General features: G+C 44.0%; 1 protein-coding gene across 2 annotated transcripts; it reads right to left on the reverse strand.

Annotated features, from left to right (window-relative positions):
* Positions 1-9547: 9547 nt before the first annotated feature.
* LOC147180144 (C-type mannose receptor 2-like) lies at positions 9548-23620 on the reverse strand. 2 transcript variants are annotated; one of them, XM_086069336.1, is made up of 25 exons: positions 23444-23620; positions 21265-21491; positions 21087-21196; positions 20806-20903; positions 20676-20738; positions 20428-20583; positions 17055-17131; positions 14612-14732; positions 14508-14546; positions 14260-14430; positions 13564-13683; positions 13371-13487; positions 13270-13302; positions 13062-13208; positions 12733-12876; positions 12421-12555; positions 12191-12339; positions 11712-11835; positions 11575-11629; positions 11442-11508; positions 10582-10715; positions 10376-10419; positions 10121-10294; positions 9869-10023; positions 9548-9797 (listed from the first exon to the last, which is right to left on the reverse strand). In XM_086069336.1, the coding sequence occupies exons 1-25, from the start codon at positions 23493-23495 to the stop codon at positions 9693-9695; spliced, it is 2817 nt and encodes a 938-aa protein (XP_085925462.1). In that variant the 5' UTR covers positions 23496-23620; the 3' UTR covers positions 9548-9692. The 2 variants fall into 2 exon arrangements, with proteins under 2 accessions (XP_085925462.1, XP_085925463.1); XM_086069337.1 differs by lacking the exons at positions 9548-9797; positions 9869-10023; positions 10121-10294; positions 10376-10419 and having other exon boundaries at positions 10578-10715.
* Positions 23621-24513: the final 893 nt, after the last annotated feature.

Below are 24513 nucleotides of genomic sequence, written 5' to 3' on the forward strand. Positions count from 1 at the left end.
CCCTGTGAAGATCACAAAGCAAGCAGACTGAGAAACACAGTTGATTTGATTGTATTTGGTTTATATTATGAAACTAAGAATAACAGTTTATATTTCATTTGTATACTGTGGTGATATTTTCTTTAAATCGGAATTACTCATTCAAGTTAGAAAAGCTTGCGCCACTATTCTTAACTCTTTGACCGCCATAAACGTTATAAAACGTTTAGCATAAACCTACGGAAGGGCGCCGAGGACGTTAAAAGACGTTCACTATGTTTTTTTTGTTTTTTTTTGGAAACGGGTGGAGGAAAGCCTTGGGCAGCTGTGCTGAAAGTATCAAGCAGATCTGGTTAGTATAATGACTCGTTTTGGCCCCTAGATGGCAGCGATGACTCTCTTTGCACAAGGTTGGATGGGCCGCCCACCGTGGGCGTCAGTAGAAGACGTGAGGCGGAGCTAGAGTGTTGAGGAGACAATGGCTGATGAAGCCACAATGGCGACCGGTTGCAAGCATCTCACGCTTGAGCATTTTTTTCAAAGACGGAAAGCATCGATCAATACTAAAAAGCGCATTGATGTCGACGATGATGATGACTCCGAGCTTGACGCCAAAGTTGGAAGCCTTGACGCGACCGTTATGATCACGTAGTAAGCCTCACCGGCTAAGCGCGGCTAGCGCTGCTAACGCCGGAAAACGCGCACAATAACCGACCGGGTACTTCTACACAATCGGACATTCGAGAGTTGTCGAAAAGCATCGACCAATGCATTGATGATGATGATGATGGTGAATCCCGAGGTTGACGCCACAGTTGGACGCGGCCTTTATTCTCACGTCATAAAGCATCACCGGCTAGCGCTGCTAATGCCGTAGCTGCACAAGTGGACATTTTGTCAGACAATGAAGTCCCAGAGTCCAATGCATATTCATCGGAGGAGCGGGAACAGTCTGATCACGGAGAAGACAGTTTCTGTACTACGATGCCACCATGAATGGAGTGGATAAGATGGATCAGAACATCTCTTACAACCCGGTATAGCAACTGAAGGACATGAGGAAGCCAGACGTAACACCACCGTAACGTAACCGTAGCATGATCCTGATATTAGACTTGATGGCAACACACACTGCAGCATATACTTGCTATTCCCCGGAAAAAACGGCCGGCAAGAAAGTGGAGCACGCGAAGAGGCAATCTGTTGTGCAAATGCTGTTGCGTCTCCTTGCACGCAGGAGAGTGTTACACTAAAAGAAAAACTGTCGTTGAAACATCCACATATTTGTAAATAGCACCACAGTTGCACACATTTGTAAATAGTTTGCCAAATTGTTGTCAAATTGTTACACTGTTGAATGTAAATAAACGTATTTTGCTATCAAAAAACACTTTTTCATTCTTGGTGGTAGTGTTTTATAGAAGTATCCAACTGCTGCCCATCTCTCTCCGTCCTTATTATCTGCCACGGGAGTTTCAGCAGTTGTTTTTTACGGCCGTTTACATTCACACGCGTCACTCACAGGCTCGAGAGTCCATCTGCAGCCTCATATTTTAATTGCTACAAATCTTATTTGAAGATACCTGCTCAGTTTTTAGCGCTGCTTTTAGACTTTTTAACAAACAGAATCCAGCAGGTGTTGGTGAATGGACATATGTTCAGCACCAGGCTTTCCAGTACAGGGTCACCCCCAGGGTTGTGTCCTTTGCTTTTCATCATGTACACAGACCGTTGCAGGACATCACAGGAAGAACATTTTCAGATGACGCCGCACTCTTGAGCCTTCTTCAAGGGCAAGCCTCAGATCATGGCCAAGCCTTACTTGCATTTGTCAATTGGTGTGTAGATAATTTCTTAAATTTAAATGTACAAACGACTAAGGTGCTAACAATAGATTTTAGGCGGAATAGTGGTATGCCTTAAGGAAACCACTATTCATCAGCTAAAAGGAGGAGATTCCGACGCACGCACGCGCTCGCAGTTCAAGGCTCGAGTGGTTCTGCGAGTGGACACGTCAACTGTCGTAGATCAAAAGGTCGCAGTGTAGTGACGGCCGTGACGTCACCCACGTGACATCTGACGCACACAAAGTTCAGCGCCAATCAACTTTATTTACTTTGAAACAACACTATACAAACTGTTTGTACAAGCAGCAAAATTAGTCAGGGCCTTTACTAAATCAGCCAATAAAGGCTTTTCTGTTGATTTTGAGGAGAAAGGTATGAATAATTTTGGACGTGCCACTTTTTGTTAAAATGTCTGAACTTAGTGGAATACTCATTATTCAGCTAGTCACACACACTGTAAACAAGGCATACACTTCTAAAAAACAATAAGCATACATACCTTCTTGTTAACATTTTTGTTCAAATTGATGTAGAAATGTCTGAAAATCCCGATGTTTCTCTCTGCACTCTTTCGTTGTGACTCACTGATTTTGCTGGCCCCTGTGAGAGGAGGACTGAAATTACCGTAATGACTGTACTTTTCTGTAAAGCGCAAGGGCTTAACTTTCAGACACCATTGACATTTTTCAGAAAGCACAGATGGTGCCAGAGTTACGGTAATCCAAAGTGCACCTACGGAAATGTGCCACCGGCGGCACGCTCAGTAACAAAGTGTTACACAGTAGCATTTTTAGCCTACAGAATTAAGGAAATCGAATTAGCTCTTGGCATTCTTCCTAAAAAACGGGACAAATTGTGTCCTGGGAGAGATTTGTATTTTTCCCAGGACAGTTGGTATAAAAGCTTATATGGCGTATATCTGCGAACAAAGCTTTTCACACATCTGAGAACTCCGTTGAGATCACGATTGACGGATGAACATCTGCAGCGGCGAGATTGGCTGTGACAAGAACGGAACCTGACATTCAACTTCTCACCAGCCAGATGCAGGCCCACAGTTCACACTGTTAACATTATTAACATTGTTTTACTGTTTCAATTTATATTTTAACCGTTTTGCTTTTTTGAGATATATAGGTTGAAGCAAGCGGTTTTATTTTGTTTTTGGGACGGGAGTCTCTCCGCTGTGAAGCAATCGTTAGATCATGATGGTTATTTTATGAATTTTGAGAGGAATACGGATAGACGCGGGGGTTTTACGCTGCCGCTAAGCAATCTAGAGATCATGATAGTTATGCGCGCCTGCTAAAATATAGCAGTAATAAGAGGTCAGAATGACGCAGCGGATTTGTTTTTTGCCGCTAGTGATTATTCGCTAGCACGTAATGGTTATTTTAAAGATGCGCGCCTGCTGAAATTGAGCAGTAATAAGAGTGAGGTCAGGTTGACGCAATCGGATTTGGTTTTTACCGCCGTTGATCGATCGAGAGATTACGTGATTCGTTATTTATGTATGTTAAATGTCTGCTATGTGTGTATGAGTTATGGTTGTCTGTGGTTATTCTTGTGAAAATGTTTATTTTGAGGTGAGGAACGAGTAACGTTGTCGAATAAATTTAACCTATTGAACTATCATACTACAAGTGAGACGTCACTGAATTGATAAATATTAATAAGACTTGAATATAATAATAACTAAAGAGGTGAATAATTAAAATAAATAATGGAGGGCGGTTTTGATCGCGACACCGAATGGTTTGACCTAAAAGTACTTCCGGTTCATAGTCGGAACTTATTCTTGGATGTACAAGTTAAGAATGCTTCCGAGGTTTCAGTCGGAGCCATGCCCGAAAAACATCGACGAAAAATGAAAATACTATTGACTGATTGGATGACGGCTTGCTGTGAAAAAGGTTGGTTTCCACCGTTGACATCCGCAGTTTGCTTGGTATCTTTGATGAAAGCGGTGGAATTGGCATGCGTGTAAAAAACCTTAATCGCTGGACAAAATTTGTACGAGAGACTTTTGTATTTTCTTTAAATGGTAGAAGAGTCAGACGAAATTGTAAAAAAAGTGGATTGAATGAGGAGAAATGCTAGAATGTTGGCTTTGGGCAGTTCCGTTAAAATAGCTCGGATGGCTATGATAGAAGCTGGTGATGATAAAGTGGCTGATTTTGATGCTAAACTAACAGCTCCAACGGCGTATGCTGAGCCGCTTACGGGAAATATGTTTGAAGCTATAAACCCGTTTACTGAATTACTATACAATACTGCTATTTAGATGTTGTAAAATTTGTAGGCGCCTATATTGACTTTAAATGGCGGTAATCTCATTGTGGATTGGAATGGTGAAAATTGTGATGCGAATCCTCGACCGCATCGATCTGTTTTGCAGGCCGCGGCTGACGGCTTGGCAGCTGGCGTAAACGCCTCTGTGAAACAATTGGAGAAAAAATTAGACGAAATATTGGCTATGAAGGATGACCCGCAGGAAAAATTGAACCAGGCGGAAGCTTTTAAATTGGAACTGACTAGACACGCTGAAGTGCCCCAGGTACTTCGTAGCAAATGGCGTACGATTCTTTCTCGCTTTGAAAAAGCTGTAGACGACAAATTGACAGAACAAAACCGTTTATTAAAGGCGGAACGTGACGAATTGTTTCGACAACGTGTACGTGATATGACTAATGAAGCTTCTAATGCATTGGCGAATAGCGATCAAATTGTAGAACTTCAGAAAAAATTAGCTGATCTGATATGTGCCTGCAAAAGTTTGAAAAGTTGAGAGAATTGTTGAGTAATTGTATGAGACCTAGATAAAAAAGGTGGGGGCCACCCTGGTGGATTGGGATTTAACTGGGAGTGAGAATGTATTAATGAATATTTGTTTTTCTTCAATATCTTTAACTGTATGTTTGGTGGTGTTTTTGAGTAGATAAAGACTGGTGTGATAATGGCGTTTGTTTTTCGAATGGGAATGTGGTAAAACAGGTTTTGCGATGTGATAATGCTAAGATTTTTTCTTTTTCCCTCTTCCTCCCCTGTGTCTCAAATGGGGGGGGGCTTTGTGTGTGTGAGATAGGAGTTAGAGTATAATGTGTCCTCATAATGGAGTTTTTCTCTTTTCTAGGTAAGAAAAGAATGATAAGAAAATAACAACAGTATTAAAGGAAATTGCTGAAATCTTGTAAAAAAAAATTAGATTAGATTTTTTTTAGTGACTGAATAGAAAGTCTTTAAAACTGTACTACTTTTGATACAGAAAATAAACTTATTAACTTTCTCTTTTCTAGGCAAGTGAATAAAGAAAAATAAAAGAATAATAGCATTTTGTATCAAGCTATATTGAGTTAACATAATTATACCTACATCTGTACAGCTGTGGCTAGATTTAAGTGGAATGAGTAATGGAAAGTAATAAATGTTTTTAAAGACAAAATAATTATAATAATTTTTAATATTTGTTTTTTCTCTGAGTGTGTCATTTCAGAACGGATGCTAAAGTTCCAAAGCAGATGGGGGCTTGATGGCCCTCACTGATTACAACCTGTAAACGGGATACGCCCCCAGCTGCTGCTACATTGTATTCGCAAGTATTTCGAGTAGCTATTTTGAAGGGCATTCCCAAAAAACAAGCTTTGGTATCGTTGAAACATTTTTGAGAAAGTAGGAAGTGAACTATCTTGCTATGATCTCATCTTCCTCTGTCTGTCAGTTGAGTGCATTGGATCAAGCAGGTGCATTCATTGGCCGAGGCGCTCTCTTGGGAGGGCCGATGTGTGTCATCGGGTCCACGATTGCAGACAGCAACCTCCAGCGTCTGGGTGGACGTGGCAGACGTCAAAGAGCTTCACGCCGCAGCAAAGACATTCCCCTGTGCCATACCGACAATGATGGTGCTCAATTTCACAATGCCCAGTGACTGTGCACAAGACTCGTTACAGAGACATCTCCTCATCACTGCTGCCATGATTACGGCTGTTTTGACTCCAGTGAACATCTCAATGCCTGCTTTGAACATTGCCTGAAACATCCGCCGCCCTGCCATCTGCTGGCCAGGACTGAACATTGACTACTCAAAGCTTATGGTCTCATCTGGGATGCGACACCTCCGATCATTGATATGGTGAACTGGTTGTATGCAAGGCATTTTAATGTGTCGGATGGGGAGATGTGATCTATAGCAAGGTATTTCAGGAAATTGAAAATAACATATGTGAATTTGAAATAGGATGATTGGTAAAATTTATTTCAATCTTAATTACTCTATTTTCCGTTACTTGATGATTATTGGGTTTAGCCTACTAAATTTTTGCCTATTTTCTTGGGAGCATTAGTTTCTGAATCAGCACAACGGGAATTTAACAAATAATAGCGAGTTTGTTGGTTCATTTTGATTTTTTACATTAATGTGTAAAATAACTCCAATTTATGTTATTCTTTGTAGAGACTCCCCTGTTGTGTTATTTTCGGCTCTAATTATAATATGCTTATTTTACCCGTTGAGAAGGTATATATTTGTAAGTTTCGTGTAATTCGTAACCTGAAATAGATTAATGTGGCTACCTCTATTTTTTTCATGACCCCAAAGTCCTTATATACTGGTGTCTTAAATTGTATCTATCTGTGCTCATTTTAATTGTAGTGACCTGAAGCTCTCTCTCTCTCTCGTGTGCCTCACAATCGCCTGATTTAAAGGCTTTTGTTATTTACGACGTCTTTTGCTGATAGCCATAGTCTGGTATTCCTTATTTATGAGCTACGAAGTCTCACTATGTACTCCCTTTGAAATACCATCTGTTTACCGCTATATCTTTGATGATTTTATCTTGACGTGTTTGAAAAGATCAGAGTGGATCTTTGTCAAAAGGTGGGTGTGTACACATGATAGTTCATGTTTAAAAAATTAATTAATGTAGACGAATTAGTAGATTAAAAAATGAAAAGGTTGCGGGGTATCGGCCTATACCCCAACTGACTGTAAGTGATTCTGAATGTGATAAATTCACAAGAGGAGGATCAAGATGGGACAGAAAAAGTAAGTTTGAGAGGAGACAATAATGAAGCATATAAAACATTTGATTAATCATTACATACTATTATATGGGTTTCCTAGAAAAAATTTGATCAGACGATGGAACCCATTTGAAAAATAAATATTTATAAGCTCTTTCTGTTGTATTAATGAATGTGCGAATGTCATTAAACTCAGTCAAAGGCTGGGCTCTATTTCAATGTCACACAAATAGACCTTTTCCTGTTCCAACAGCACAGGACCTACGGATCTTAATTAAATAACATTTACTAATCCCAACTAACAAAAACTACCAGATGCTCTTTCAAAATAAAGAATATGTATGTTTATAAGTGACTAAATGAAAATGTTCTGCACCCAGAGGGTCTGGATCCCAGGGGGTGATGGAGAGGTTATCTGGAGTTCAAATGAACAGAGGAGGGGGAGAGATCATTCCACATCTTGTCTACAAGGCCGCTGGATCCATCCCAGGCTCATCAATCTCACCACCTCAGACCGGGAAAACAACATCTGCTGAATCCAGTGCCCGGTTGTCGAGTCAGAGGACATCATTCAACGGAGATTGAGTGAAGTGCCCTTTTTCTTGGGCATCATTCCACGAAGAGTCACATTTGCGGGCAGAATAATCCCGGTGACAAACAAAAGGACCTTGGGCAGTCTACCCTGAGGTCCTGGAAGAAAAAATAACTAACACGACACTCTTTTCATTCAACAAAGAACTTCATCACGAGATGGCTTCGAGGCGGGAACGCATTTCCACACGCTGTCACATCATGACACTTTTTCTCATGTTGATGTTGATTTGATTTGGTATTTCTGTAACCCCCTTGCTCCAACTTTGAGCGTAACTACAAATGATTGATAATTGGGAACCTAAATCTCCTCCTTCTTTTCAGAGAACCAAACGGTATTCTTGGCAAGAGAAGAATGTCCCCACCTACATTGATGCAATTGGAGTACCAAGAGTGTGCCAGATGAGTACAAATTAGCTGATCAAGTACTCTCAGGATTCAAATCTCTAATTTGCTGGTGGTGCACCATTAACAAAAACGTAGATAGAATTAATTATGTACATTATAATGTCCAAAGGCTAGGAAATTGGACTCAATCTGGTTTTGAGGCTGTACGCGGCCAATTCGCTGCCACATCTTTGATGATATTCCAAAATCGAATTGCACTAGATATGTTGCTGGCAGAAAAGGGCGGAGTTTGCTCAATGTTTGGAGATCAGTGTTGCACTTTTATTCCTAACAACACTGCACCATATGGAAGTTTAACCATTGCAATTGAAGGACTGCGGACACTCAATAAGAAAATGAAAGAGCATTCCGGTGTGGATACTTCTGTACGGGATAATTGGATGGCTGTATTTGGGCGCTATAAAGCTCTAGTTTCCTCAATTTTGATATCTGTTGCTGTTTTCGCTGCTTTGTTAACCACGTGCGGGTGTTGCTGTATTCCATGTATTCGTTCTCTTTGCCAAATAATTATTACCACTGCTATTGAAAAACAGGACGTACAAAATAAGTCGTCTTATATGATGGTTGCTTCTGCTAACCCATTCATGCCTACTATTGCATCCAATGTGGGGGATGAAGATCCTGCTGGTATTTTCCTCAAAAAAAAAAAATGTTTAAATGTTTATTGTGGGCTATTTCGAGCCCAATTGAAGGAATGTTAACATTATTTTACTGTTTCGATTTATATTTTAACAGTTTTGATTTTAGTTAGAGCTGTGTAATAATAAGACAACAGTTAATTCAAATGTTATTCAATCTATAGTCCATTGTTCTCTTCTCTGGGAAAGGAATGTCTAGTAAGGTTTCTGAGTTATCTAAATGAGGAATGTTTGGAAGTCTGTCCATAACTTATCTGGTCCAGGAGGTGCCGGGACAAATAATTTTCCTACATCTGGAGTGGACTAAGATACGAGCTGAAGATTTATTATCTGTTTTTGTATTCCACAAGGACACAAGGACAGGAGGGGGAGACTATTTTCTGTAAACACCGTTTTGTATAAGGTGGGATGAGCCCAGAAGGAGGGCACATTTGGCGACCACTTCTGATTCAGTAAGGGTCCTGAATGACTTTAGAAATTTCTAAATAAAATACTTGCAAGTAAAGCCTCTTCACTATGATCTCAACTTTGAGTTTTATTTCAACACGCAAGAAAACAGAAATATGTTTTCGAACAACACTGATGAACATACATAGGTATGCTCACTTTTCTAACTTGAATGAGTAATTCCGATTTAAAGAAAATATCACCACAGTATACAAATGAAATATAAACTGTTATTCTTAGTTTCATAATATAAACCAAATACAATCAAATCAACTGTGTTTCTCAGTCTGCTTGCTTTGTGATCTTCACAGGGAAGTTGATGAGAGAGTGGCAAACGACGGCGTCTACAAGCCTACTGGAACCCAAAGAGAATGCATATTCGTCATTTAAGTAAGAGGTTCTGCTCTGAGAAGTTCCAACTTTGACCTGGTAAGATTGTGCACGGCACAAAAAAAATTAAATTTTCTATAGACTTTATTTTTCTGAGAGAGTTATTAGATTTGTATTTATTTATTGCCAAACTTTTTGTTCTGTGAAGATCCCACACTCCCAGACAGTTATTTTGTTTGTATTTATTTTTTCCAGACTTTTTTTTTCTGCGAAGAACCCAGACTGCCAGAGAGTTATGTGATCATTTATTTCCAGACTCTTTGTTTTCTTTCTTCTGTGAAGATCCAGGAAAGGGTGGTTGTTGCTAGGGGTTGTTTTTTAAAACAAGGACAACATCGCCCTTTTTGTTTTTTTACGCGTTTTCATTTGAATTTCATTTTGTTAAATCAACATGTTGACTAATTCCATAATGCGCTGTGGCCATCTTGCACATGAAGCCGTTGACTTGCGCGCAGGACATCTGCTTCCATCTTCCAGTCTGAAAGACACCAGAGATCCATTTCAGTGAATGGTGCGGGTGTTCTTCCAACTGCTCCTTCCTGCACGCACCCTTCGCGACATGGCCACGCAGTCCTCGGCGAGGCCGACACGGTTGTTGGGTTCTCCCGGGGCCCAGTGGGTGAAGGTCACGTTTTGGCGGTCTGACCACAAGAATCTGCCCAGATCTACCAGGTCGTTGAGTCCGATCCACATGTCGCTGATGTCTGCAAAGGACGGATGGGATTGAACAGATCTCTCATCCGGTTCTCAGATATTCCACCTATCTGGTAGTTCTACAGAGTTGAATCTTGGGATGCTCACCCAAATTGGAGGCCCTTTTCACCCACGCCTGCTCCACCTTGGAGCGGATGGATACCAGTTCGGCACCAAGACCCCTGCAGGCGTGTTGGGCATGGGCCCACGTCTTTTTGTCCTCAAAAGTTTTGTAACAGAAGCCCACAAATTCGCCCCAGTCAGGTTCCGGGCATCTCAGCTCTGCAGGTGAGTTTCCGTGTGGGTTTAGCAGTCACTAAGAGTTGATCTGGTAACATGAAGGAATGGTTTAGAAGTTCTCACCTCCTTCTGCAAATGTGAAGGCCAAAGCTGTCGGGCCGTCGTAACTGCAGAGATGAAAGGCATAATTAGATGGGCCTCTTGCCAAATCAACTCCCCCCGCCCCCTCTTGCTGGCAAACAGTATGAACGGCTGCCTACTAATGCCGTCTGCATGTCCTGGTCATTATTTTGGCATTTTGTTAAAAGCTTGAGAAGTTAGCCACTCACTGTCTGGAGGTGATCCCGTTCCTGGTGGAGCCCTCGTAGACCTTCGGTTCCGGAGCCCTCATCACGATGCAATCTCCTCCGACCTCGTTCCGAATGACACCAGCGTGAATTGCAGCCGCGCAGATACTGGAGTCCTGTACGAGGTAAGGATTATTAGCTCGGATATTCAGCAGTTTGACGAATATCGGCGTCGGCCTTTTTGAAGAATCCTATGGCTGATAATAGATTCATTTAAAACTTCAGGGAAGCATTTATTGATATTTTCAGTTTTTGTTAAACTTTTTAAGATGGACTAATGACTCTGGGAGGTCCCTGAACTTTTTGTTATGCATGTCTAGTACGGAAAAGTATTGTTTACTTAGGAAAAATAAAAAATAAAATTCGAAGCAATTTCTGTTATTGTGTGTTGGGTTTGAGTATTTTTTTTAAATTTTCCGTTTCAGTAAATAATTCCTCCCCATGTTTTTAAGATTTTTTTTCTTTTTGAATTTTTTTATGATATATATATATATAGATATATATATATATAAAATAAAACAGGGGAAAAAATCCAATACAACAGGATTTTAATTTTAATTTTATTTATTTATTTATTTTACAGTGAATGCAATAGTCTATAGACAAAGATGGGGAAAAAATACCTCCAATCTTTTTGCAAGTGGCATATCGTTGGAGGTTTTTTTCTATTCCAATATTAGTGAAAGTGAATAGTGAACATAAATATCGGCTACAAATATTGGTTATCGGCCTGTCTGACTACCAATAATCGGTATTGGCCCCACATAGGTCTATCTCTATCCTGCACTCACACAAAGTCGCAGTCACCAAGAAATCAACTAGCGGGTCATGCGAGCATGTACCTCGTCGTAGATCAACGTTCCAAAGACTTTGTGGTTGGCATTGGCACATTCTGGTGGACAGTGGAACCTAGCAGAAGACATGGATGGGGTGAAATCAACCTCGTCATGAAACGTCGTGTCAAGTGTGTCTCACATCTTCCAATTGGTGAAGTGGAGGCTGTTGAACTTTCTGTTGCAGGGTGCCGCATCTGTCGGACACAAGATGAACATAAAGCACGTTTGTTGTTGTTTTTCCCAGCAATGATAGCGGTGACGTCTCGTCTTGCTCACCGTCAAGCGCGCATCCTAAGATGTCAAAGCGAAGGCCGAAGTCAACACCCACCTCCAGCGGTAGAATGCGGATGTACTTTGTGGACACGGGTGTGCCAAACACGCGAGTTCCCCCGCCGATAAACTACAAATAGAACATCTCCATTTTTGCATTTCATGACAACAGTTTGGACGACGAGGCTGAAAACCGGTTGTCTTATTGTGAAACGAATGCTTTTCATTTGAAAGGCCGCGCCGTATTTCCGCTTCCTGTTTTTCCGTCCTCCGTTCATCATTCAGCCTGCAGCGTGCAAGTAGTAAATGACGACAAACTGTAAATCTGCCCATGCAAATAAGGCTGCATTTTGAGTTGATTAAATGGTTGAGTTGAACTGAAGACTTGCAACTCTTTCTTACCGGAGTGCCCTGTGGTGGCTAATTAATCCTAAACAAGCAGTTTAGAGGTTAAATACTCAACACTTGACTGGCCGCCCGCTCACCTGCCCGTCCGGGTGCGTAGCCCAAGTTCTCCCATCAACACTCAGCTTCATCTCCAGTTTGAAGCCCCAGTACTCAGAACAGCCCTCGGTCACGATCCCCGTAACCTTTGTCATGTCATCGAGTTCCACCTGGATCCAGCTGCCGTTGGCTGGAGGAGGCGGACATTAGATCCCTCAGGACACCAAATTGCCAGCACGGAAGGCGGGATAGCTCTCAATTTACTACATACCATCTTCTGACGGCTTCCAGCAGGACTTCCCGTTCAGGCGGGCTTTCTCGGGGGTGAAGGCGCTCATAGAGGAGGAGGCTTTAAACTGCCAGTCTGCGATGCTTCTGTTTGCGACGCCCAGACTGTCAAGACACACTGCAGACAACCAAAAGTCATATTGGTGCCAAACAGATGCTTAAGGGCCTTATTCAATAAATGTCTGGCCCTGGCCATCTGCCCCTCGGCAGATTCCTTCTTTTGGGGATTGTTCAGACTTATCGATTGTTTTGCATTTCAACAGACCAACAGCAGACAGTGAGACGTGAAGCCCACCCTTCTCTTCACAGCTGTAGACCATCTCCAGGTATTTGGAGACGGCAGGGCAGGTCTTCTCCTTCAAAAGCTCAATGTGGCACTTGCGACGCTTGTCACAATGTCTCCTGTAGTGAGAGAGGACTCCTTCCACTGTGCAGCTCCCTGCAAGTCACAACACACCTCTTAAGCCCAGTTGATGTTCCCGGGACCACGGCCGGCGTTGCAACTGAACGTCTTTGACAAACCAAACTCCTCCAACTCGTTCACATTTTGGGATAACAAGAACTGAACCCTCACATGATAAGACGAAGCACCTTGAAGATTGCTCGTGGACTTTCGCATCTTACCGTTGGATCCTCCGACGGCTGGACAAACGGATCCACTCCTTCGTCCGTAAAAGGCCGACTGGATGCGGATGACCCTTTCATCCTGATCTTCACCCAGACACCAGAGTTTGAGGGGCGAGTTCTGGCAGACAAGGCGTTCCATAAAGCCTGCGAGAGAACCATCTTGTCATTTCTGTCTCTTTTCAAGTCACCATTGAAAGAGACTTACCGTCATGAGGCCGTGGAGGTTCTGGAGTTTTTCCTGCAGGACAAAAGCCAAAGATGGGCATCAACACGCCATGAGAATCGGCCGCGTGTCACACATCTGACCTTTTCCTCTTCTCTTGCAGATGTAGCCGCTTTTTTTCTGGCAGTCGTCAACTTTCCAGCGGCCGTTGGCAGTGAGTAAGGAAAGACAGCATCCACCAGGGGGGTCACCAGGATTATCTGGAAGGAGGCGACAGATACTGAACACTCCTCCCTTCCTCCACGCTGTCAAACATCGGCCGGGTTTTAGACTGACCTGCATTTAAGTGGACGTAACTAAACGGGGATCCATCAGTCCACTTGCCGCCGTCTTCAGCGATGGTGATGTATGCGCCCAACCACAGAGAGGGTGCGCTCGGCAGAAATGCCAAGAGACCTTTGGATCCAAGGCAAAATAGGAGCAAGTCATTGACGCAGCTGACAAACAACTTATTGCATCGTGTGTGCGTCTAACAGAGAGTGAGAGATGACGTTCATGGAGAAAAACTGCTGGAATAAAAAAAAAAAAACGACAATCATCATTGGGTGGCCATCGGGAATTTCGGGAGCCCTGCAGTTCTTTGGATGTTTTTGGTCATTTTGGTCGGTTGGCCAGCCAGCCACTCTTGGAAAGTTGGCTACCGTTGTCGGTTTCCACCATTTGTGGATAATGGCTCTCATTGTGGTCTGCTGGAGTCCCAAAACTTTAGTAATGGCTCCAATGTTGGATTATTATTATTTTTATCAATCTCTATTACCATTTTCCTTTTATACAGAAATAAGATTCTGGGTAACCCAGGTTTTCCAAGGACTCTTCCTGGGGTTCACTTCCGTTATCTTTATGGTGCAATGCACTTATGTTGATGTGGGAAGGAGACACGCCTCACTTTGTTTTGGATGGTATCCTAAACACTAACCCAACACTGCCGATGGCGACCAGACACACGGACGGAAGGGCGGGCAGACAGCGTACCTTGTATGAAGGCCTGCTCGTGTGAGTCGGTGATGCTGAGCAGGTCGCCTCGGCGGCGGACACACTCGTCTCGCGCCTCCTTCCAGGTCTTGGTGGGCTTGCGGCTCATCAGGTAGCAGAAGTCGTTGGAGGGGTTGTCCACCCACCACCAGCCACACTTGTCACTCCAGCCTGCAAGCTAGACCGAGTCACTTGAGGGCACATGTGCCGAGACCGCATACGTGTTGACTGCAGGGTAGGACGCCCACCTGGCGGCCGAAGAAGAGGACGAGACCTTCGGATATTTTCTGCAAGGATGCGAGAGGGATCAGATACTAGAGAGCAAAGTGCAAAGGCTGCGTTTCTGACGTACCGTTTTTACAGATGAATGACTGATTGTAGTTGCAGTTGACGCCCAGAAATTCTCCATTATACAGCAATACGCAATCCCCCTCTACGCATTTGTCTTCCTCCCAAAACCAACGCATCCAGTCCTGTGGACGACATGGCAGACGTGACTTGAGCGCATTTGATGTTGCACTCACCGAATTTCCTCCTAAACAACTTTAATGATTCTTTTCTTGAGAATACTGACTTGTATATTCATTCGTATTTAATATTGACCCTACACGGATAGCGTAGATCTGTAGGTGCACGGGGTAGGACACTTTGTACAATTTGTTCTGAGGTGTCCATATCGAACTCACCACTGACTGCAATGTCCCTGAAGTGGCGAGCTGCCAAGGCCAGAAGGGAAATGTAATTGGTTGTTTTTTTTGTAATTCTTTATTTATACTTTTTCACACTTTAAATATATGTCGTCGCTAGGGATAAAGGGAAAAAATCGATATTGCAATATATTGTTGTGCTTTTTGTTGCAATAAATACATCGATACACTAACGGCAGCATCAATAAATGACGGCACACCAGCGCAAAGCACATAATGGATTTACCCCGTCATCCAGACATGCCAATGAAGCTGGAAACATACACAACGCAACACACCGCCTACACCAAGGCTAACTTAAAAAATAAGCTTTATCAAACAATACATTGACGCCAGTGCAATAGCCTTGGTGGGCTTTTGTTTAGCAGTAAAAACGACGTGACCGCCAGCTTGACTTCCTTCTTCGATGTGTTGGCTTACATATCAAAGTATATTTAATCGCTAATTTAGGATGCTAAAAAACGCTACTTAATTACGTCGTCAATTGTATGATGCGCCGCAAGTCTCCGACGTTAGTGGCTAGCAGCTAGTGTTAGCATTAATGCCTGGCTGGTACGGTGGCCCTAAAGTGCAAAAAAGGGCTGGCAACAGTAATGAGTGACACCGACTGGCTTGCTTTCCTTACTTTTTCAATATCCTGGGCCTATGCTACCTTGTATTTCACTCTCCATGTGTAAAGGAAGGGAATGTGCCTTAAATTGCACTTTGTCTTTTTCATTATAAAAAAAATAAATAAAAAAAACGTCATAGAACTTTCCATCTATCCATCCATCCCATCTTCTGCCGCTTATCCGAGGTTGGGTCGCGGGGGCAGCAGCTTTAAGGAGAGAAGTCCAGACTAACCTGTCCCCAGCTACTTCAACCAGCTCCACCGGCGAGATCCCAAGGCGTTCTAAGGCCAGCCGAGAGATATAGTCTGTCCAATGTGTCCTGGGTCGTCCCCGGGGACTCCCGCTGGTGGGACATGCCCGGAACACCTCTCCAGGGAGGCGTCCAGGAGGCATCCGAACCAGATGACTCTGAGTCCCTTCCGGATGACCGAGCTTCTCACCCTATCTCTAAGGGAGAGCCCGGACACCCTACGGCGGAAGCTCATTTCGGCTGTTTGTATCTGGGATCTTGTTATTTTGGTCACGGGCCCCGCGACCATAGGTGAGTGTAGGAACGTAGATCGACTGGTAAATAGAGAGCTTCGCCTCTCGGCTCAGCTCTTTCTTCACCACAACGGACCGATACAGAGTCCGCATCACTGCAGACGCTGCACCAATCCGGCTGTCGATCTCCCGCTCGGTCCGCTTGGCCAGCCGGTACCTTGTCAGCTGCCTCCGGAGTCCCACAGGCCAATAAGGCCCGGTAGGACTCCTTCTTCAGCTTGACGGAATCCTTTACCGCTGGTGTCCACCAGCGGGTTCGAGGATTGCCGCCACGACAGGCACCTACCACCTTACGGCCACAGCTCCGATCGGCCGCCTCAACAATGGAGGCGCAGAACGTGGCCCACTCTGACTCAATGTCCCCCTCCTCCTCCGGGACAAGGGAGAAGTTCTGCCGTAAGTGGCCGTTGAAACTCTTTCTGACAGGGGATTCCGCCAGACGTTCCCGGCAAACCTTCACAATACGTTTGGCCGGCATCTTCCCCACCATCGGAGCAAACACATCACCAGGTGGTGATCAGTTGACAGCTCCGCCCCTCTCTTCACCCGAGTGTCCAAAACATGCGGCCACAAATCTGATGACAAAGTCTAAAAAAGGTCGATCATTGAACTGCAGTCCGCCTAAGTCCCCGCCCTTGGCTGCCGCTCAACCCACTCTGCATCCGACCCCTTTGGCCCCTCTCACCGGTGGTGAGCCCATGGGAAGAATGGAATAACAGAACTTTGTCTTCATTTGTCAAATATTGATGTTCAAATTCTAGGAAAACAACTTTAAGCCATTAATACCTTGTTATTTTTTACATGGACCAGGTATAAAATATAAATGTATCTGCTTCTTGTTGCACTTAAAGTTGTGTTCCTATCCCATCATATCCTAAAACGACATTGAGTTGATTTTTTAATATTATTATTTAATGGGCAAAAGTTCACTTACAGTAGGTGTTCCGTCACTCCACTCATACTTGCTGTTGTTCCTACGGAGTCCTATGGCATGACGTGGTCCAAAGTGATCTTGAGGAAAAGCACAACAAGAGCGTTAGCAAAAGAAGAGCATCCAACTTGAGGGGCACATATGGGATTTTGGAACTGGGCTGGGGGGTGTACATAATAAAAACCTATTACGCAATTCTGTCATACTTGAAATTTGGGCTATACAATAATCATTAAAAAACAACTGCACTTGATCAACTTTAGTCATACAGTACGTGACGAAACTGTCCTCCATAGACCGAACTTGAAGGCCACGACGTAACTTTGCGTTTGCCTCAACTAGGGCTGTGCAATTAATCGAAATTCAATTACGATTTGGTATATTACCCTCCACAATTGCAAAGTTGGCATAATTGTACAAAAACAATTATTAATAATACAGCTGTAACGAGTCCTCGTCATTTCTGCCTCGGACACGCGGCAAGATATTCATAGTCAAAGCTAACGGCAGTATGAATGACAGTACACGGGGCTAACGCTGAGAGAAACCCAATTTCAAAATAAACCTTACCTTACCACGTAGTATAAGTAGATCAATGCATTGCAGCGCTTTTATTTTGAAGTTGTTTCCGAAAGCATGTCGTCGCGGTATAAGGGCTGACGACGTGCTCGTCTATTCAGAGTTTGTGAACAACGGCAATAGAAATGCCCCAAACTGTTGCGACAGACGTCAGTAACACAGCTTAGTCCTGAAGTCATGTTCAAGCTCCAGTTGAGAGCGCTAAGACATAATTATGATGACGTTATATTGTACGGCGCTTTGTTGCCAGCGTTTAGCGGCGACTGCTATCTAACAGCGAGCTACCAACAGCAAGCAGCAAGCTAGCCGCGCTAGCTAGCAGCGGCAAAGTGCTCCAGCTGTCTGATTACTTTACAAAGGCGCCAACACTACAGTCCGTGGACAGCTGCGGTAGGCTTCAGCGCGACCCTCGTGAGGATTAGCGGTTCCGAAAATGGATTGATGGACTGTGCACACTTTGATGCTGACGGCCTGACTGATTTGCCGTTCCTACTGATCACGTATTAACAAACCAGGCTTACTCAACTGTGCTATTTATTTAGCCGACAAAATCGCTATTGTGGGTCTGACGTCACTTTAGTTCCATTGACCAAAATCGATGGGGAGAGATTTGTCTAAAATCTCAGTTTCAGAGGAAAATAGTTTGCTGACAAGCAGTTTAAGTCAAAAGAAAAAGGAGAAAAAAAAGTTGATGATCTAAAAATGAAAACCAGTTGGTTCATTATTACATGCAAATGTGAGCGAAGAAGAGGAAAGGCCGTTGGCCGTTTCGGTCTGTGGAGGTTGTCAATCTTGGATCGTGAGAGTGACTCGGCCTTACACCTCATTTTTTACAGTGTGCGACGCTATGTTCAAGTTCCACTGAGAGTTGGAATTAAGAGCTTGCACCAGTGGTGAAGTGGGTATACTCTCAATTGGCTTTCTTTTAAAAACAATGACATGTAAGAATTAAAAATCTGTTATTTGTACTTGCTCACAATAATGAAGTCATCATGACTTGTTAAGGACAGTTTGATAACACAAGCAACCTGAAATCATGTCAAATGTATTTATCATGAGGCAAACAAAGTATATGTTATAAAAGAAATGACCATATTTAGTGAATAATAGGGCTGGGACAAAATATCGTTTGGCAATACATCGCGATACTTGCTCACACGATCGGCAGTATCGATCCATTAAGTGGTATCGCGATACTTAATTGATAGCATACATTGCCGTGCAGGCGCAGCGCATCCGCCGTGCAGCGAGGCTGCATTACAAGTAGCCAGCTATATGTTAATCTGCCAATCCCAGAGGGGGAGCAGCATTGCGCCACCGCAGTTTAGAGGCAACTCAAACAAAGACAAACGGCGCTTTCCTTCTTCACTCACTGCTATTGGTCAGTTTCTTTTCCTCTCCTTTTAGTAATGTGCTTAAATTCAGCAGGTGGTCAGCGAGGCAGTCGGCGGTGTGAGGGATTCGCCAGCGTCCAGGTTTCAAAGTGGTCCCCTGGGGCCGCGGCTTGAATATACCGTCCTTCACCGACAGCCGCCGCTTTAGTAATACATTTCAACTCCGCGGGAGAGGCTTGGAGGCGGCCACCTCAGCAGCCGCGACGTGGGCTGCACGCGAGGGAACGGGTCGTCTGCACCGGCATTCGCCAGGAGCTCAAATCGGCCTGCCACAGCACCAGCCCAACGGCGAGGCGCCCCGCTCTTGATCCATGGGAAAGCCACGCTCAGAACAAGACAGGTGCGTTACAACTTCCAAGTGTCCATGATCAACATGTCTTGCAATTTGTTTTTCCCCCTGAATTTCCAAAACAGATGGAAGGATCAATCAATCCATCAAATCTTGATTTCACCTTTCATACTTTGAATGCAACACATAAAAAAGAAAGAAAGAAAGAGAACAAACACTAGGAAAATCCAAAACACAAACAGATTCCCTCCCACCCCCTGTAATCTGTGGTTCCCTGGAATGCCCCACACAAAGTAGGTGCAGCTTAAAATGCAATGTATAAAGCATGGCTGCAGATGAAATTGAAAATGCATGCTAATATCACTTTCCTGAATTTGAGTTTGAGTGAAAAATGGGCCATCCTGGCAGGATGATGATCCCACATTTACCAGGATCCCGACTGGATCGTGACAGAAGTGGATCGTCCCAGCCCTAGTGAATAATCAACAAAAATAGTGAAAAACTGTTGTGAGACTTCAGTACTGTTTTGTGCGGAATCTTCAACTATTTGTCCCCATTCTTGTGTTTTAATTGACCGATACTTCAAAACCAAGTACCAGCCTATAGCAACTGTTAAACTTAACTAGAGCATTTGGTTAGTGTGTAACCGGCAGCGTCCATCCCAGGAACATGATCAAGTATCCCGTGTACGAGGGCAAATCAGTTCACCTGAGCCACATTTCTGGGTCACTGTTGAAGGATAGTTTTCCTGGACATGACCCGCCCTACTCTGCCTCTGATTGGCTCATCAGTCCTCATGCCAAAAGTTAGCCAATCTAATCAGTGTCGGCAGGGGGCGGTAGGCCATGGCTGAACGGTGTGCATCACGGGGGGAATTACAAGCGGCTATACTCAATACTGACTGAAAAAGAAATGGATATACCCGCGTATACCCTGGATTACACCACTGGCTTGCACCAAATCCAACCTTAACCCCCCCCCCCCCCCCCACCCCCCCCCCCCCCCCATCCTCCACAATGCCATCTGCGCCCATGAATGCTGTGAAGCATTGTGGGACTACAGCTGGCATCATCGGTTGGTTGGTCGGTCGGTCGGTTGGTCGGTTGACACTCACCAGACAAGAACTTAGCCTCATGCTCTGAGTGGACACTGGCCAGGTGACCTTTCCGTGCTTGGCAAAAGTCCTCAGCTGCCTGCCAAGTTTTACGCGAGTCCCCAACATAATAGCAAGAGTCACCGTACAGGAAGCCGCCAGGGTTGCAGTCGAAAGCTGAAGCCACAAACAAACTTTTGGTTAGAAAACCGTGACGAGACGGTGCAAGTATAAAAAATGTAAATAAAAAAAGCGTTGCCGAGACGCACTGTCCACTCGATTGTAACCGTAACCGTAGTCTTTGTAGGAACACATCCGTCCGTCCGGGCAGTCTGCAGGAAGACGACACGATTGCACTTTTCTCCTTTCAAAGTCAACATGGCGGACATGCAGGTTTACCGTTCAGCGACCGCTCGCACATGTACGTCAACGGGAATGTGCACAGGCCGTGTCTCCAACTGCCATTGAGGACGTACGTGCAGGACTCAGTTCTGGAGCTGTCGGGAGAAGTGGTGGAAAGCGAGACACGCATCTGACAAACGGGACAAATTGGGAGACTTTTCTCTCCTTTCTGATGAAAAGTCAACAAAAGCCTTTTTCTTCCTTGTCACATTTTGGAAACGGGTTCCAAAATCTTGATGTTGTCCCGCCTGACAATCAAAGGACGCCAGGCTTCTTACCTTCCGACATGACCTCCGGCCCAGTTGGCGTAGGTCGCCGTTACGCGGGCGTTGGACCACGTCAGAGTCTCTCTTCCCGCTTCATATTGACACCAGGCCCTGTCGCATTTCTGTGGAGACCAATCCCGGTTGTCAATGGCATACCAGCAGAGAGTAGACTCTTGCGCTTCCGTCTCACCAGATTGGAGAGTCCGATCCAGAACAGCGTTTCGTAGCCCATTTGCTCCTTGACGAAGGTTTCCTGGTCCGCCGAGGTGATGGAGACCAGGTCGCCGCCTTCCCAGACGCAGTGGTGACGGGCCCCCAGCCAACCGTTGAAGGCCTTCATCTTCTTGTAGCAGCTGGAGCCGTGCCGGTCCCACCCGTTGGCCATATCGCATGTTGACCTCCCATCGGCTGGTGACACTTTTGGAGATTATTCTGACATATTAGCACAATTGCCTTGCGCATGCACAAGTCAATACACCCCATGGCATTATGGGGAAAGGGGAGAATGCTATGCTTGTAGCATTTAGCCTACAAGTATGTTTGGTTCGAAAGCATTTTCGATTCCAGCTCCATCGCTGAGGGGGTCATTTGGGGATAGAAGCAGGTTCATAAATGGCCGTCACTCCATTAGTTTGGTTACACGTACGTCCGCTGGCAAGCCTCGTGATTGCTTCTGTCCGTTCCCTCGGTTTCAGGATATTGACAAAATAAATGAAAGAAATGTTTCCATTTTAGCCTCTTTTAAGTCCGTTTGGATCTTCCTTTTCTGTCTGGAAATTGGGAAGAGTGAACGGAGGTTTACAAGCATACACTTCCGTCTTCTCGAGCTTTGCAATGGTGTTTTTGTTTTTTTGCCTAAAAACTCCATTAGGACAGTTAAAAAGTACCTGTCGTTTTGGCACTTAAGGCTGAAAGTCGGCTGAAAGTCGGCTGAAAGTCGGCTGAAAGTCGGCTGAAAGTCGGCTGTAAGTCGGCTGTAAGTCGGCTGAAAGTCGGCTGTAAGTCGGCTGGCTGAAAGCCGTTAAACAATGGTTGCAAGCAAACTGAAATCAGATCAATAGAACTTTGTCTGAATTTTATAAAATACTTTTGCCCATTACATTCAAAAAAAAATAATACTCAAAATGTCTAATATGGCCGGATTTAGCAACACAACTTTAAGTGCAATATAAGACGAGATGCATACTTTTCTTTTTTTTATACATGGTGCTGTATAAAATAACAAGGTATCCTGCCTTAAGTTATATTGCACTTGAAGTTGTGTTCCTAAAATCCAAATGGTCATATTGGACATTTTGAATATTTTATTTTTTAAAGCTAGTGTTTTATAAAATAATTATAAATGAAGGCAAAGTTCCATTTATTTGTTTTTAAGAATGAAAAATACATCCAAGTGCAATTTAAGGCACATTCCCTTCGTTTAAACAGGGAGAATGGATTACAAACGCCGGAGAATTGTACCATATCGTGCAATGACGGCGTAATTAACTTGTGGTTTCTTCGTGTCCTAAATTAGCTATTTAATATACTGTCGGGGTGGCATTACGATCATGGTGGTAGAAAATATGTAATTTCAATAAAAACGTCGATAATGCAGGCCAAAATGTCAAAGGGAAGTAGTCAAGCGAGCGTTCACGCCACCATGTAGGCAGACTTCAAAGTCAAATCCGGCAAGGCTGTTGCATTGGTGTCAATGTATTATTTGGCCAGCTTTATTTTGAAGTTTGCCTTAGAGTAGGCGGCGTGTGTTTGACACAGACAAGAATATCTTAAACAGCATTGTCAAAGCGTGTTCCAAGATTATTGGAGCTTGTCAGAGAGACTTGGGCACAATTTGGGAAGACCAAGTAGCTAAGCTAGCAAGAAGAATTATTAGCCAAAATGATCATGTCCCATCTCAGGAATTCTCTCTTATGCCTCCAGGCAGACGTTAAAAGTGCCCCAAAGGAAAACCAATCAGTATTCAAAGTCCTTTATTCCCTCTGCTATTAAGCTCCTAAACGCAGACCATGCTCATTTTAAATGATTGTTATTTTACATTCTAAAGGAATAATTGAGTGAATTATTTCTTCAACAGTTTTTATTGTTCTTATTATTTAGGGTCCCATGCTTTGATGTGTGTCTTGATGTATGCTGCTCATTCACTTATCCGTTAATGGACTGATTGTACATGGGTGTGCAGACTGGGAAGCTACAAATGAATTGCCCCTTGTGGGATAAATGAAGTTGTCTGAATCGAACTCCGAACCCTCCAAATGGATTCCAAGAGCACGCGAGTGGATGTGAAAAAAACGACAGGTCCAAAGTTAGCACCACGAGCAGGCTCCACTCCACGTGAGTGATTTCCTCTAAAGTGAATCTCACCTCACCTGTACAAAACAGGACGAGCATCAGGAGCGCGGCCGGCGTCCTCGTCCTCATCGTCAAGGAAGGAAGAAGCAGTCCTGCCCGATGCCGGCAGGCCACCAGAGAGGAGATTCCGACGCACGCGCGCGCGCGCGCGAGCACGCACGCAGCTCAAGGCTCGAGTGGTTCTGCGAGTGGACACGTCAACTGTCGTAGATTAAAAGGCCGCAGTGTGGTGACGGGCGTGACGTCACCCACGTGACATCTGACGCACACAGAGTTCAGCGCCAATCAACTTTATTTACTTTGAAACAACACTATACAAAGTGAAAATTAGTCAGGGCCTTTACAGCCTTTAAAAGCTGAGTGAGATTAAATAAAACAAGCAAACTGCTATCTGATAAAACTAATGATAAATAAGCCATTACAACATTTTCTATAGTCTTTAAAAAAAAACATACTCATCGGCACCTGTATGGCAATTTCAGAGGGGAAAATTGCCTCCCTCCCATAGGTCAATGAAAAAGGGGAGTGCTTTGTGGTTGTGTTAGTCTTGGATCTTAATGCAAATAATGCTGGATCCAAGAACACATCTCAGTTGCCCTGCCGCTCAGTCACCCTTTTTGTAAGAGCTATAAGAAGTACAAGAGTACAATTCAAAATATAAATGTGAAAGCACCAACTTACTGTTACTTCTGAGCAGGAGCTTAACCATTTACTGAATTGTGGACACACAACTGTACGTGTTCGATAAAAGGGAGTGCTGAGAGTTCAGTGTGTGGAGAGTGAGTATTTGTGTGTATATGAGAAAAATGTTTCGGGTATAGAGAGAGGTACAGGTGTCGGTACGAGGTTGGAAATAAACGACTTGCCGTTTTATGTTGTCATTCGTTTTTTCATCCAGGCCATTCGTTTGAGGGTGAGGATATGCAGCTGTGACACTCCTTTCAATGCCCAGGATGGCACAGAGGTCGTTGTTGAGCTGAAACATCATAATAGATCAAATGTATATCGACTACTCACAAAAAGTTAGGATATTTGGCTTTCAGGTGAAATTTCAGGACGAGCCTAAAATGCATTGAAACCTTTCCAG

Source organism: Leptonotus elevatus, chromosome 2 (assembly GCF_054856555.1).
Source record: "Leptonotus elevatus isolate MCC_2025b chromosome 2, RoL_Lele_1.0, whole genome shotgun sequence".
In the NCBI taxonomy this organism is placed as follows: domain Eukaryota; kingdom Metazoa; phylum Chordata; class Actinopteri; order Syngnathiformes; family Syngnathidae; genus Leptonotus; species Leptonotus elevatus.